General features: G+C 39.2%; 1 protein-coding gene across 2 annotated transcripts in view; it reads left to right on the top strand.

Annotated features, from left to right (window-relative positions):
- Positions 1 to 17,500, top strand: part of abr (ABR activator of RhoGEF and GTPase) — a 230,510-nt gene that overhangs the window by 66,719 nt on the left and 146,291 nt on the right. For both annotated transcript variants that reach the window (XM_061961987.2, XM_061961988.2), the window contains exon 2: positions 7,992 to 8,173. In XM_061961987.2, the coding sequence (XP_061817971.1) occupies positions 7,992 to 8,173 (182 nt within the window). The remainder of the gene's footprint in view (positions 1 to 7,991; positions 8,174 to 17,500) is intronic.

Genomic DNA, 17,500 nt, shown 5'->3' with positions numbered 1-17,500 from the left:
TCAAGATGCAATGTGCAGTGCTTTTTTGTGATAGAAAAACTAAGTTTGTGTTCACAAGTTCATGGCCACTCTCCTTCCTTCATGTTGAGCTTTTGCAATGTCAGTGGTCATCTATATAACACCCTTGCTTGCACTGGTTTGATGCTTCCAGAGGGAAAAATGCATGTAAACAAGTGTGTCTACTCTGGGTTGTAAGCTCCGTTTTCCCACTTTGCCTGTGTATTTAGTTTTAAATCCTCTCTCATCGTCGTTTCTCTCGTCCCAGTATTTCTGACTTGTATCTGTCTTGTATCTGACTTGTACTCTTTTTCTTCTCATTTGTTCTTTGCTCTTTGTGTTTGGCACTTGGAATGCACAGATTTGATTGACTGAGTAGTATCACATGGGATGGCTGAACTCGTTTGCAATTGGTCAGTGGATTTCCTGATCCAATCAACTGGTACTGGAGTTAGAAAAAAATTATGGTTTCAACGATGCATCACGATTAGAACGTGGGAGATTCATGAATGGATGGACAAATGTCCAAACATCGATTATTTACGTACGTTAAATGAATTAATACAGCTGATTCCAAGGACATGCACCTGGGGATAGGCTGACTGGTAACACTAAATATGCCCTAGTGTGTGAATGTGAGTGTGAATGTTGTCTGTCTATTTCTGTCGGCCCTGCGATGAGGTGGCGACTTGTCCAGGGTGTACGCCGCCTTCCTCCTGAATGCAGCTGAGATAGGCTCCAGCGACCCCGAACGGGACAAATGGTAGAAATTGGATGGATGGATAGATTCTAAAATATGGCATTAATGCTAGTGTTCTCTAAACGTTTGTTAAGTGGTTCTAACTAACCATGGGAGAACCAGTAGCTAACATTCTTTTAGTCATGTGTTAGCTGGGTTGGAGTGGACACACATGAAGGAGTGAAGTGGAGAGGACATGATTGTAAAGTGTGAATATAAAGTAGTGAAACATGAAAAGAATAAATGCTTTGTACACTTCAACATAAGGCTTATAGGAACCACGTTTCAGCAGAGATTAACCAGCCAAGTAGATTAATTAACCTACTCAGTGGCCTAGTGGTTAGAGTGTCCGTCCTGAGATCGGTAGGTTGGGAGTTCAAATCCCGGCCGAGTCATACCAAAGACTATAAAAATGGGACCCATTACCTCCCTGCTTGGCACTCAGCATCAAGGGTTGGAATTGGGGGTTAAATCACCAAAATGATTCCCGGGCGCAGCCACCGCTGCTGCCCACTGCTCCCCTCACCTCCCAGGGGGTGATCAAGGGTGATGGGTCAAATGCAGAGAATAATTTCGCCACACCTAGTGTGTGTGTGACAATCATTGGTACTTTAACTTTAACTTTTAACTTTAATAAATCAGGAGAGACAATAATATCCACACAGTACAGCAACACGTCTGCCAGCCATAGATATTAATAAGATAGACAACACACGTCTTTGAGCCGCAAGTTTATGGTGACTGGGGCCAAAATGTCTGAACATTGTATGATTTTAGAAGGCACGTAAATTAAATGAAGGATACCTGCTCACCAAAGTAGGGACTCTAATTTATTTTTCACTAATGCAGGCAGCACGTATCTATCCATCCATTCATCCATTTTCTACCGCTTGCCCCTTTCAGGGTCGCGGGGTGTGCTGGAGCCTATCTCAGCTGCATTCAGGCGGTAGGCGAGGTACACCCTGGACAAGCGGCCACCTCATTGCAGGGCCAACACAGATAGACAGACAACATTCACACTCACATTCACACAATTGGGCCAATTTAGTGTTGCCAATCTAGTCTTCCATAAATATATATATTTATGCTGTGTGCACTAAATCAATACTGCGTATGTCGGTAGCCAAAAGAGGAGCCCGGTAGACATATTATTAATTGTAATAATAATTAGTAATACGTTTAAAATACTATATAATATATGATATATCAACAATATAATATGATATATCAACAATATAATATGATACATTAAAAATCTATTTATAGTAGAATTGTAGCCCTTGAATCGTAATCATAAAGGAATCATGAGTAGCCCAAAGATTTCCCCTTCTAACCAGTACCATAAAGTCTATAAGGGCGGCACCGGTCAAATAATAGATGCTCCCTGTCTAAACATATGAGTCTTTTGTTGACTGTGGTTCACCAGTTAGTCACCTTCTACATCAGAAATATTCAACACATTTCCAGAAAGCTGAGGACCGAGGTGCCTGACTTTACTATTCTTCTTTTGAGAACCAGCGCGCTCTGTAGAGGAAATTTGTTCTTTGTCTATTTATTTTATCAGTTACAAATTTCTGAAGAAAATAGCCTGTCTAATGCATGTGTTTGCCGAGGTGGACGCTGGCCTCTACGAGGTTAAAATGTAAATGCAAGGATCTTCCAACGTGTTTAAACCAGTTCAAGTTCCTTTATTCAACAGGAGCAGTCTGGTGTTTTTAGGAATTTGCTCAAAAATGTTTGTCTCCCAAGTTTTGAACAGAACTGGAGGGTCGGTATGGTATCATTTTATAGGGTATTGTGCCCCTCGGGCTGCCAGTTGAATGGCCCTGCCCTGGAACAAAGCAGCAAATGGTGCACAGTGGGTTTGGCTCATAAACACACTTTTCTGTACAGAGGAATGTGTGCAACACTGCAGCAGGATACCCCTTCCACAGAGATGTTCATATCTGCACACAGTGCTGGCAGGCTGCAATGCATGATGTAATCTCTGTCCTCCTTTTACAGAAATTGCTGAGCAAGGCAGGGCAGCTCTATCACTTGCAGTGAAGCAGTCACTTTTCTTTCCCCTAACTTTATTTGAAAATGTGCACAGCCATCTGAAGCTCCTATACAGTATATTGTAAATGGCTGTGGGAAAGAGAGGGTTGGTCAAATAATTATTTTTATACACTTTTAAGACTGATCAGGGGCTATTATGGTACTCATTTTCGCTTTTATTGATGAGGCTGCGTTTCTGCTGGTAATACAGTATTTGGTGTAGATGTGTTGGTGCGCAACTTCTTAGCAAAATACAGTACTGTAAATTCCATACTATAAGCCGTTACTTTTTCCCTACACTTTTAACCCTGCGATTTATAAGCCGGAGCCGCTAATTTATGGATTTTTCTTCACTGACGGCCATAATAAAAATTGTTTTAGAAAAAAAAACAAGCAGAACACTGATGTGTTTTATTGTCTGTGCTATTGTGCCATATTTTGGACGAATTCGCTCACTGCAGGTGCTGCAGTGTCCTTTTTTTTAGTGCTTTCAAAAACCAGAAGTAGAGTGCCATTCAGTGTTCTCGACGTCCATAACATTACTACTCATATGGATTCTTCATTCATAACACCAATCACCGTTTGTAAGTTTTACAGTATAACTAAAACTGTTTATACTTACTAAACTGTCCCATGTCTGTAGGAGTGTTTTCATGCACATTTGTACATGCTATTGTAATGTAGTGATGCTAGTGTTGTTAGCATTAGCTAATATGCTAACACGTTTATGAGTGTCTGTGTTAGTATTATTAACTTACAACTGCATTCTTTTTGTACTGTTTCAGTAAACTCACTAAGACGTCACCGTGGGTCTGTTTAGCTGATTGGAGAGCTAGCTTCTGCAGCTAGTAGGGTCATGATGATGACTTACATTTTGTTTGATCATCCGTTTTACTGCCGTGTTACAGGCACCGTTTGAAAACAATTAAGGTATTTAAATAAACATTTTGATAACCTTACTGTGTAAATAACTCATTTTCCGACATTTATATGTGCAGCTTATAGTCTGGTGCTGCTAATATATGGATTTTTTTTTTCTTCTTCTAATACTTACTTGGGGCAGCTTACATCCTGGTGCGCTGTATAGTCCTGAAAATACGGTATTTCAGCTTGGATTTCTTTTTTATCATGACTAAATATTCTACCATAATGTTTTCAGTAAATATTGGTCCTGACAAAACAACAAGCAACATCTTAGCTGATTCGAACAACATTTGCTCTGAATACAGTTTACTAGTGTCTCTTAACTATAAAGGGCTGTCTAAAATATCTGTGACTATGTTTACTACCTTTACTGCAGGCCAACACAAATTGTACCAAATCAAATTTGTTTGAAATCCGATGTTTTTCCAGCTGACTGTTTGGATTACAAGTCAAATGTGATCTTTATCAGACTCCAGTATAAACGCACACAGGCCCCAATGTGGTTTCAAGGTCACTTGCATGCACAATTTGATAAAGTGAAAACAAAGGAAGTTGACCGGATTCCATAAATGAACAAGGAAGTAATAAAATATAAGTCGCCACACCTTAAAAATTACTTTTTTTGAAACGTGAAAATACATTAAAGTAAAATAATGCATGACTGATATATTGAATGTAATATAATTTGGGAAGGTTCTAATCTTTTTATGACTGTTAAGTTGAGGAGGCATAGACATCAGCATGGATCTACATTAGCTTTATTTTTCAACTGACATTTGTAAACAATTGCGCAATCTACGTAACATGTAAGCAAATACACCACAACGTACAAATCATTTCTAATCTTTAAAAAATCGCTATTTCTTTAGAATCAAAGTGTGTAAATATATATGCAGGCCTCCAATTTCAACTTTTTAAGGTCAAGGCAAGTGTTACCTTAAAGGAGGGCTCATATTTTAGGGCACCAAGGCAAGTTGGAAGGGCACCAAGGCAAACATTATTATCCTACTCAGTGGCCTAGTGGTTAGAGTGTCCGCCCTGAGATCGGTAGGTTGTGGGTTCAAACCCCGGCCGAGTCATACCAAAGACTATAAAAAATGGGACCCATTGCCTCCCTGCTTGGCACTCAGCATCAAGGGTTGGAATTGGGGGTTAAATCACCAAAAATGATTCCTGGGCGCGGCACCGCTGCTGCCCACTGCTCCCCTCACCTCCCAGGGGGTGATCAAGGGGATGGGTCAAATGCAGAGGACAAATTTCACCACACCTAGTGTGTTTGTGTGACAATCATTGGTACTTTAACTTTGACTTTAACTTTTGAGGCAGGTGGTCCAAAGCATGCATGCATATAACAGGGCTCAAATTTAACAGCGGCAATTGCCGCGACCGCCCTCGCCATTTGCCATAATGCCCTAAAAAAATTGACCAACAACTGCTCTTGACTTTTTACTTGTTAATGGAACAGGGATGTAACGGTAAACAGTATAATGATAATTCGTAAAAAAATTCCAGACAGTTAGTAACACTAACACTAATTTTTTAATTACTGAAAAACCGTCAATAATGAATGCATTTCAGGCAATACGAAGTCAAGCGCAAGCGCTCTAACATCGTTTGGCTTGATAATCATGACGGACTAAAGACACTAACTTTGTTCCGGAGATTTACCCTCGGAGTAAACGCAGCCAAGCGCTTGATTTAACGTCATTTTCCCTTGTTTCCCGCCGTGTGTTTAACCGCACACTGCTGTGTTTAGATGGAGACAGGTGTGGACAATATTGGAGGCAGACGCACTTGTCCCCACACTAAAAGTATACAGCGAAGGAGAAAATTATTTGATGTTGCTTTTATTTTCTCAATACAGCGTTCATCAGCTACTGCGACTGAGAGTTAATGAGGCGAGGAATCATGCAGCAGGTTATGTGTTGTGAACGTTGTCACAACTTGTTTACAAAGTCTTTATTTTGTTTACTGGGATGTTCACTTTTCCTTTATTTAACTACAAACTGTATCAGTGTTCAAATAACATCAATACTAGCTAAAATGTTTTGTCATCTCATCGAATTGAACGCAGGCTGTGAAGATTGTGTATTCAATGTGAAAGGTGTCACTCGTCTTTATTTAATTGAGAATATAGAACATTACAAACGTCGCTCAAAAATAGTACGACTTCGGTAAGCTATGAAGCCGCACCGCTTGATGGATTGTCGACCTATTAGACGTGAGATTTTAAAGTGTGAGGTAGGCTTCCTCCTGCACGGAAGGCACCGGAAGACCTAAGTGGAGGTGCAGCAGCTTGATGTAGATAAACAAAAACATCCATCCATTATCTACAGCCTGTTCCACCCGAATGCAGCTGAGAAAAACACATTTGAAAAAATTATTAATTACATTTATTTTATTTTAGTTCCCACAGTGGGTGAGTGAACAGTTTGGAGTGAGCAAAAACAATTTTAAATCAGTGTTTCAGGGAGGAAGGGAGGCCTTAAATGTATAATATATTCTCAGAGGACATGCAGGCTCACTGTGCCACATGTTAAAAAAAACAAACTTAAATAGACCATGTGCTACTTGTGACTTCACACTGTCCATGTGCAGTTTAACAGATTGAGGGATTTTTTTCCCCTGCAGATTGATTTGTGGCTGGTCCATTGACGTTGAGGTGTGATATGTGAATCACTCTTGGCACTCCACTGGCACAGTGTGTGTCTTCCTAATGCAAACAAACAAGTTAATCTCTGCTGTCATTTGTGTTTTCCCATTCTGTCATTTTCAGAGTAGAAAATGTTGAAACTAGACTGACCTCTGGACATTGTTGGATCTGCAGAATGGTTTGCTGAACCTAGCTTTGCTGGCCCTGTAATAAGAAGAATAGCGTCTTTAGCCCTGTTTACATAACTTGTAAAAGCCAACATATTTCCTTTTCTGTCGCTCTTCTGGATATTTACCATTGACATCGAATGAAGCGACAAAGTTGACTTTAGAGGTACTATTAGGGTTGCAACAGGAACAACAGGCTGCCTTGTGAGTAAGGGTATTCCCCAATGCATGGATGAGGGTATGATCTGACAGTAGGGCTCTGATTGTGATACATTTTGGGTCGATTACTGTAGTCAGCCGTGGTGAGCATATTAACTTGATCAAACATGGTGCGACCTTTTCCCGATCCACTTCTGGTTTCAAGGTACCGCACAAGTAAACAAAAATGCGCGAGATTGAAACTAAACGTGCAGCAAAGTAAATGTCAGCCCTGACTTGGAGTTATCCTCTGAAGATGAGGCATTTTCACAACCAATGTTGAGTTGTCTCAACATTGGTTGTGAAAATGTGAGCGGAGTCTGTACATCTTGCTAGCAATACGCCAGACCAATATTTTAACTTGAAACTATTTGAATTGTTATTAAAGATGATACACATTTGCAAGTAGCTATGATGTTACAGCTTATGTGGCTTCATAATTTGAAAATAGTAATGTTTATATGTTTTACATTTTAAAATGTCAGTACAATTAGTTTATTTTGGGTCTTTTTACTATTTTATATATAACATTTTGTTCATTTTATTTAATTTACTTTATTTACTCAGTCCGTTGACCAAATTGTTTAACTAATTTCTAGTTTCTTAAGTTTTTAGTACATATGCTTTAAAACTGGCAGGTTAAAAACAATCTGAAAAAAATCATGATATTAATCGCAATGTTTTTTGCAAAAAAAAAAAAATAATAATAATAATAATCAAATATAAAGCTCACATGTCTGTAGCGGACTCATATCTCGTTGTTAGAGGTTCCAGGCTTTATTTTACGATGTGTAGCGAAGCCTAAAAACAAAAATCCTCAGAGCTGTCCTCTGTAAAGTGTGCACAGGGCAGGCTTATCTAGGGCAGTTCAGAGGCAGCATCATGAACATAAGGATGGAGTTTTTTTTTTGATCATGACAGCATGAAAACACACAACTTCAAAAGCGACCCTTTGAGAGCCTCTGCTCCCGAAAGAGGAGCAAAGAGGTGAAGGACATAATTGATTCTTCTCAGGTTTGATGACATAAACATACTCAAGGGATACATATTAGAGTTAGAACATCATTACATGACTAATACAGGATCTTCTATGATTGGGAAGGCATAACAATAGTTTGTTTTACTGTAAGAATTAAATTTTTTTATTGTGTATTTAAGAAAACTGCCTTTTGATTTTTACAATATTTAACCCAACATATAAAATTGTTCAACTTGATATTCCTACAAATTTCTCTATCCTCCACAAAGCAAAACTAACTCTTACCTTTTCCGGCAGATTTTAACTACAACACAGATGGCTACGACGGGGACGGGCCGGAGGATGGAAAGTCTCAAGATGGCTCGGAGACCCTGCCCTATATAGATGAATCCCCCACCATGTCACCGCAGCTGTGCACGCCCCAAGGACCACACGGAGAAATGGTATCACCCACACCACCAGAAGGCCTTCTGCCTGGGGTAGGAGAGCACACTCGTGCACTCACACATTACATATTGTCACAAAGACATAATGTGACAATTGGGAATGTGAAAATCAATTATTGGATATCTGGTGTCACATTTTGTCACGATCGGCTTTTGCCGGACGGAGTCAAACCCCACCGCAGAGAACAAATATTAAGAATAACAAAAAGTGCACTCAAAAAGGAGTGAGCAAAAATAACTAAGGTTGCACACAAAAATGTGGAGAAACTGAAAACACACAAAAGGTGTTGAGAGGAAACCGTTAACACTACACTGCAGCGCCGGGACAGAGCCACAGGAATGTGAAGTGTGAGTGGAGTCAGAGCAGAGGAGATGAACACGACTGGAGAGGTGAACCATCAGGATTTGTACTGGCGCCGAGTAAATAACTGGAGAGCTTAAGTAGTGAGGAGAAAATAGGTATCAGGTGTGCGCGCAGGTGGCTCTGCCCCGTAGCCCGAAAACCAGGCACTGCAACACAAATGAAACAGACTGCAGTAGAGCTGCCAGATCATGACACATTTTGAGTTTTGACAGTCACATTGGATGACGTCTTTGTCTCTTCTGGGTCTGAGCTGATTGTTTCTCCTTGAAACTAACCGCCGGAGCTTGACCTTCTGTAATTGTTAGCGATTAGACACATTAGCTGCAGTGCCTGTAGCACAATGCAGGTGGCCCGTTGAGATCAGCAGTAAGTGACCTGTCATCCAGATGGGGATTGATGCCTCAAGCACCAGTTTGCCATTTGGTGCATAAATACGTAGGCTACAGTATATATTTGAAGACCATCTGTATGCCAAATACCTTGACATGATGTTATTTCTTTATTTTTACTTTGTTTTTATAATTCTATTTTATAACCGTTATTACAGTAGAACCTGTTTAAGCCGGTCTAGTTCATGTCAACAATCCCTTTATGTCAGCCAACTCATCAAGTCCCTATCCACCATGTTGTTGTTATGAAAAAGTGACTGCTTAAACTGGTCGTTTATTGACATAAATGTGATACCCAAAGGGGCCATAATTATGAAAAAACATTATACATTATAAGGCGCACTGTTGATGAACAGATCTATTACGTGTCAATTTTCATACACAAGGCGCACCGGATTATAATGCGTATTATAATATCATGATTTTTTTTCTACATTAAAACATTTGCTTGTGGTCTACATAACATGAAATGGTGCTTCTTTGGTCAAAATGTTGCATAGATTATGTTTTACAGACCATCTTCAAGCCGCTTTCTGACCATCTCTTCAGGATGCGCTGTTTTGTGGGTGGGTCCTATTTACGTGACTCCACTTGTCTCATTTTTTTGGTAGTTGTTAGCGCATCCATTTGTTGTCTACTCACAGATTAAGTTCGAACAAAACACAACTTTGTATTAGAAATGGCAACAACAGAGGATGAATGCCTCAAAACAAGAGGGTAGAGAAAAAGAAGGACCTTATTGACTACGGCGCGGATTACAATGGCAGACGCGTGCAAGTTTTCAGGACTTACGCAGATCCCAAATACACAACGGCAGGTACGCAATGTTGCTTTTGCAAAAAAAAAAGCCAGATAATGTCTCCTAATAGGTGCCATTTTGGGGTCCTTATACACACACACACGGTAATAATACCCGTATGTTGAAGCACAGTACATCTGACTACGGTAGCCGTAATGCTTTGACAATCCAAGCGGTGCGGCTTTGTAGCTCACCAAAGTCCTGCTTAGATATTTTTACAGATTTTTGAGCGCTGTGTGTAATATTCTATATTGTGAATGAAACATCAACGTTTTGGTGTTGCTTACTTACAAGTACTTGCTCGCGTCATTCATTGAACAAGCAGTCCACAAGTATCTCTAATGTGTGACTGCCATCTACTGTTCATACTTATCATTACATTTAGTATCACATAAAGTCAGTAAACACAACAAGATATAATACATAGACAAGGCGCACAAGGTTATGAGGCACAATGTCGATTTTAATAAATTAAATTATTTTGAGTGTGTCTTGTAGTTGCAAAAGTATGGTACTGTACTGTGTTAATAAATTATAACTAATAATTATAATAATTAATTATATTTTGAAAAGAAACATCACCAAAGGCTTCCTTATTGTCTGCTGTGTGCTCTGTTGTCAAAAGTTGCAGACATTCTGTGTTTATTTTCCGCTTGAAAAGTGTTTGTCCATACATTCCTTTACGATCCAACACATTTACCTCCGCAAGTTAAGAGCATTTGTGAGCTATTAACAGCGAGCTATTGCGTTAATTTTTGTTGGTAAATAAGAGAAGATGAAAGATATTATCATCACACTTTAAACATCTCTAACATGTTTATAATTTAGAAAAGTTGCAATGTTGACTAATAAAACAAAGTCATTGCTCAAAACATAATATTGAATCAAAATCAATGTTATTATGAATTATTGACCTATCCAAGGTTTCGATTACTTCACATCAAATATTCCACTAAGAAAAATATTTTTGGTGGAAGATTTTGCAAATTTGGTAAATAAATAACCAAAAAATGTATATTTTGTTGTTTTCTTACTGTACCGAAAATGAACCGAACCGTGATCTCTAAACTGAGGTACGTACCGAACCAAAATTTTTGTGTACCGTTACACCCCTAACATATATACATACGTCCATCCATCCATCCATTTTCTACCGCTTATTCCCTTTTGGGGTCGCGGGGGGCGCTGAAGCCTATCTCAGCTACAATCGGGCGGAAGGCGGGGTACACCCTGGACAAGTCGCCACCTCATCGCAGGGCCAACACAGATAGACAGACAACATTCACACTCACATTAACACACTATACCTATATCTATATATACATATGTACAGATATACGTATATATGTATGTCAATATTTATACATATGCAGGCCTCAAATTTTACTTTTTAAGGTCAAGGCAAGTGTTGCCTTAAAGGAGGACTCATATTTTAGGGCACCAAGACAAGTTAGAAGGGCACCAAGGCAAACAGTTTTTTCTTTCGAGGCAGGGGCTCCAAAGCATGCATGCATGCATGCATACATATACAGTATATACATATATATATGTACATAATTTGTAATGTCTAATCAAAAGGCTATAGATAAACGTTATCCATATATCAAAAGACAAATATTAGATTTTTATATTTTTTAATAATATCAACTTGTCAGCTTTTTGTCATCACATGATGCCTTTATCTCTATTTTTACATTTTGATAGTGGGAGTTTAAAAAAAATAAAAATAAATCTTTTTAAGTTATGTAAATTTATATGTACATGTAGATGCTGTATCGAGACAATAAGCGTTTAAGCAGAAATATGTCATATAGGAATAAACTATACACAATAAAACATTAACAAAATGATGTCACATCAATGGTTTTTGAAGTAATACCTTTGTGATATGAACAAATGTAATGTAAAAAAACATGGCGTTTATTTTTTAATATCAAAATAAAACACAAAGCAGTTTGACTAATGAAGATGAAGTCTAATAAACAAGCTTTGTTATTCTCCAATGCCTCCTTGTGGTTCAGTACAACAGTTTGGCCAACAAAAAAAAACAGAAGTACACTTCTCACATTGAATACACAATCTTCACAGCTTGCGTTCAATTCGATGAGATGACAAAACATTTTAGCTAGTACCGATGTTATTTGAACACTGATTCAGTTTGTAGTTAAATAAAGGACGAGTGATCATCCCAGTCAATAAAGTAAAGACTTTATAAACCAGTTGTGACAACGTTCACGACACATCACCTGCTGCATGTTTCCTCACCTCAATAACTCTGTCACAGCAGCTGATGGACGCTGTATTGAAAAAATAAAAGTAACATCAAATATATTTCTCCTTTGCTGTATACTTTTAGTGTGGGGACAATTGTGTCTGTCTCCAATATTGTCTACACCTGTTTACATCTAAACACAGCAGTGCGCACTTAAACGCACGCCGGGAAGCGAGGGAAAAATTACGTTAAACCAAGCACTTGGCTCTGTTTACTCCGAGGGGAAATCACCGGAGCAAAGTCCGTGTCGTTACCTCGTGCATGCCCCTGACTTTGTGTTGTCTAAAATGCATTAATAAATGACGTTTTTTCTGTAATTAAAAAAATTACACGGTATTACTAACCGTCTGGAATTTTATTGTGAATTATCATTATACCGTTTAAAGTCAGAAAAGTCAAGGGCGGTCACGGCATGTTCTTGTCGCCAATGCTGGTCAATTTTTTAGGGCATTACGGCAAATGACGAGGGCATTCGCGGCAATTGCCGCGGTTGCTATGGTTAAATTCGAGCCCTGCATATATACAGTATATATGTATATACATATATGTGTATTTATGTATATATGTACAGTATATATGTGTATGTATATATGCATATGTGTATGTATATATGTGTGTGTATATATTCACACGCACATATATACATGTGTATGTATATATGCGTATATGTGTAGATGTATATGTGTGTATGTATACAGGTATATATGTACAGTATATATGTGTATGTATATATGCGTATATATGTATATGTATATATGTGTGTGTATATATATATATACACACACACACACATATATGTGTGTGTATATATATATGTATACACACACATATACACAGTGTTGGGACTAACGCGTTACAAAGTAACGCGTTACTGTAAGTACCGTTAGTTTCGGCGGTAACTAGTAATCTAACGCGTTATTTTTTTTTATTCAGTAATTTAGTTACCGTTACTACATGATGCGTTACTGCGTTATTTTACGTTACTTTTGATGTAGTATCGGCTAGAAACAGAAGCGCTGCGGTGCCGTTCTTCTGAATCTTCCTCTGTCACAAGCCGGAGAGAAGAAAAGAGGCGCGGTCTATGTGTGTGTGGGGGGGGTGGGGAGGGGAGGTTTGATCCGCGGTTTGATATATGAAACAAAACAAAAAAAGTTGTTGGCACGTTCAGTCCACACACAGCGTGGTCATGGCGAGCGCAATAACGGAGGAGCTTGAACGCCCAGCGCCATTGAATCGGTGTGTTTATAAGTGCAGATTCGGTTGTGCAAAACGAGGGTTTTAAACACATGCTGAACGTGCTTGAACCACGTTACGACATCCCGTCGCGCACCCACTTCAGCAATAAGATTGTGCCAGATCTTTATGAGCAGGAGAAGAAAAAAGTTGTGGATGAACTATCCCGAGCATCATCTGTTGCGCTCATGACAGACGGCTGGACGTCCAGCGGAACTATAAGCGCTCACTTCATCACAGCAGACTGGGAGATGAGAAGACACGCCCCCTCTACGAGAGTCACCTTGCGCAGGTGCTGACACAAGCAGTGGAGGAATGGAAGATAAAGATATCCCAGTCACACGTGATAATGCCAAAAATCAAATAATTACAGTGAATGAGGCAGGACTGGGACCACAGATAGGTGCTTTGCACATGTAGTGAATTTGGCATCACAGAAGGGAATCTCAGTCAATAGGATGGAGCGCCTCTTTGGGAGGATCAGGAAGGTTTCTTACTTCCACCCAAGCACAACAGCTGCTCATGTGCTTAAGACAAAGCAAGAAATGCTAAAGCTGCCTGCTCATACATGATGTCCCAACGAGGTGGAACTCCACTTATGATATGTTGGAGCAGCAGGCAGCTATATACTCTGCATTGACCCACAACACCCTGAAGACAAATGTCACCCTGTCTGATGATGATGTGAGAGTGGCAGATGAGGTCCTCTAGGTGCTTAAACCCCTCAAAAGTGTTACATCTCTACTGAGCACTGAAACTTCACCATCTGTGTCAATGATCCTGCCACTGAAAACAAGTATTCTACAATCCATGGCTCCAAGTGTGGAAGACAGCAGCATCACTCCAGATGTCAGGCTTTATTTCACTACCTATGTTTCAAGGAAGATGATGTTTCTTCTTATGTTGCACTTAAACTTGTTTTTTATTAATGGTCATTGGTCCAAGTTTAAAGAAAGGAGGAATGCCTTTTTATGTTGCACTGTTTTTCATTAATTATGTTAAAAGGAAAATAAAAATGCATGTCAAGTTGATCAACAGATTGTATTATTCTCCAGTGCAATAACAGTACTGAAATGAAGGCAAAAAGGGCATTAATGGGAGCTTTAAAAAAAAAAAAGAAGAAAAAAAGAAGTAACTAAATAGTTACTTTTCACAGTAACGCATTACTTTTTGGTGTAAGTAACTGAGTTAGTAACTGAGTTACTTTTGAAATAAAGTAACTAGTAATTGTAACTAGTTACTGGTTTTCAGTAACTAACCCAACACTGCATATACACACACATATATGTGTGTGTATATATATATATATATATATATATATATATATATATACACACATATATATACATGTGTATGTATATATGCGTGTATATATATATATATATATGTATATATGTTAAGTTAAAGTTAAAGTTTATCATCATCAAGCAAAGACCAAAATCCTGGTCTACAAAGCAGTCATGCTCCCCACCCTTCTGTATGGGTCAGAAGCCTGGACCACCTACAGCAGGCACTTAAAGGCACTCGAGACCTACCATCATAGATGTCTCAGAAAAATCCTCAGGATCAGCTGGTAGGACCGACGCACCAACACCAGCGTCCTGGAGGAGGCTGGCTTGCCCACCATCACTGCCACGATTGCCCAAAACCAACTCAGATGGACTGGCCATGTAGTCCGCATGCCTGACTCTCGCCTCCCAAAACAAGTCCTTTATTCCCAGCTTGTTGAAGGGAAACGGGCCCCGGGAGGTCAAAAGAAGAGATTTAAGGATAACATCAAGGCAAACCTGACAAAGTGTCGCATATACCTTAAGTCTTGGGAAGTCAAGGCAACAGACAGGACGATGTGGAGAAACCTTGTACGTGAGGGTGCCGCGCAATATAATGACGACCTCCGCCATGCTGCACAAGACAAGCGCAGACTAAGAAAGGAGAGAGCATCCACCAAACTGGCCCAACTCAAACCCACCACCACTACATTCCCTTGTCCACATTGCCCCAGAATAATCGGGTCCAGAATCGGCCTCCACGCCCACCTGAAGACCCACAAGGACCAGGAAGGAGGACAGTCATACTCGACCACAAGTGACCGCAGATGATGTTGATGTGTGTGTGTATATATATATATATATATATATATATATATATATATATATATATATATATATATATATATATATACACGCACATTAGAGATGCGCGGATAGGCAATTATTTCATCCGCAACCTTATCACAAAAGTCGTCAACCATCCGCCATACACCCGAACCAACATTTTATCAAAACCACACCCGCCCGCACCCGCCCGTTGTTATGTATCTAATATAGACGATGCAAGGCATTAGTGAGTTTAGAAAGCTTTTGCCTGTTAAAGAAAGGAGACTGATCCAATTTAGCAGAGACATTCAATGCGTGCCACGCATTAATATCATATAATTTATCATTATTATTATAATATTGTCATTTCCATTAAGAAAGTGTTGACTATTGTTGCCAATGCCCTCAGATCAGGAGTGCGTTACTCACACTTTGTGTGCGCAGTTGCAGAAAGCAGAACGAGGCTTTTAAGAAGTTAAAAAAATGTTTTAGAAAGACTAGGCCTATATTTTCGTTAGGTAAAAAAAATGTTCTGAATTTATTTCAATGAATATTAACTTGTTAACGTTATAATGCTCAAATAGGGACGAGGGCGGGGTGCACAGTGAAACAGTGAACAATTTTGCGACAAAGATGAACCTTTATTGATTGATCTGCAGCCATGACAAAATATCACTTTATCATCGAACTTGAATTATAATGAAAATAGACGGTCGCGACAAACAAAGCAGGTTAAATAGCCTTACATTGTCGCCAATCGGAGATGCGCTTCACTTGAAAGCGAGGCCAAATAATTATTCACACATAGTAGTATATCTCGAATAGAAAAAAAACACAATAAACAATGCAATTGCCTTAATTCCTTTGCATTGTAGTGCGCCCAAACAACACGTAACCATCAAAATTATTTAGCTGACCGAACTCAATATAGGTTAGACATGGGCTTATTTGGTATAGCCTATAGGTAACATAGACTAATTCGTTTAACATATCCAACCGTATGTCTACTTACTTTTTTTTTGTTAGCACTATGCAGGAATAAAATGGCATCTACAGTGCCAGGATTCATGCGAGAGCGCCTGGCCTCTAAAATGCGCCCTGCTGCGCTGAAGGAGGGCTCACTTGCGGCACTTGTTGCTGGGACGCGGTGCCTGATGAATAATTGACTGTTTCAAAGAGTGCTGCTCGTTTTTCGTATGTGGGTAACAACATTTAACTATGTATATATATTTCCGAATTGGTTCAACCGCCAACCGCCCGCATCTATTTAAAATCTATTTTTACCCGCCCGACCCGCGGTTTATCCGCGGACTCCGCGGTTGTGTCCGCAAACCGCGCATCTCTAACGCACATATATACATGTGTATGTATATATGCGTATATGTGTATATGTTTATGTGTGTATGTATAGATATGTACAGTATATATGTGTATGTATATATGCGTATATATGTATATGTATATATGTGTGTGTATATATATATACACACACATATATACATGTGTATGTATATATGCATATATATATATATATATATATATATATATATATATATATATATATATATATATATATATATATATATGTTAAGTTAAAGTTAAAGTACCAATGATTGTCACACACACACTCGGTGTGGCGAATTTTGTCCTCTGCATTTGACCCATCCCCTTGGTCACCCCTTGGGAGGTGAGGGGAGCAGTGGGCAGCAGCGGTGCCGCGCCCGGGAATCATTTTTGGTGATTTAACCCCCAATTCCAACCCTTGATGCTGAGTGCCAAGCAGGGAGGTAATGGGTCCCATTTTTATTATTATATTATATATGTGTATGTATGTACATATATATATGTGTGTGTGTGTGTGTGTATTTTAAGCACACATACACATCGGCCCCCAGACATATGGTTTTTTTTCTCAATGTGGCCCCAGAGCTGGAACAGATGGTTTGTGCCACTCTTTTCTCTGTGTATGTGCCTGGTAATGGAAATGTGTCTCCATCTATTGGCAACGTGGGGAAAGACACGTTTTGCTTCTCATCCAGAGCATTTTTTTAACACTTTTGAGCAGAGTCATTTCATGATTAGTTTTTTTTTTACACAAGTGAATATACACTTGCTGATTGAGCATTAACATATAATTTTAAATAATAAACGGTTGTAAGTGCTCAGTTTCTCTGCGAAACAACCTACTGCTGGGGAGACTGCATTGT

This window comes from Nerophis lumbriciformis, linkage group LG09, assembly GCF_033978685.3.
Source record: "Nerophis lumbriciformis linkage group LG09, RoL_Nlum_v2.1, whole genome shotgun sequence".
Classification (NCBI taxonomy): Eukaryota; Metazoa; Chordata; class Actinopteri; order Syngnathiformes; family Syngnathidae; genus Nerophis; species Nerophis lumbriciformis.
Note: the sequence above shows the minus strand (reverse complement) of the source record. Positions and strands in the feature narration are given on the sequence as shown.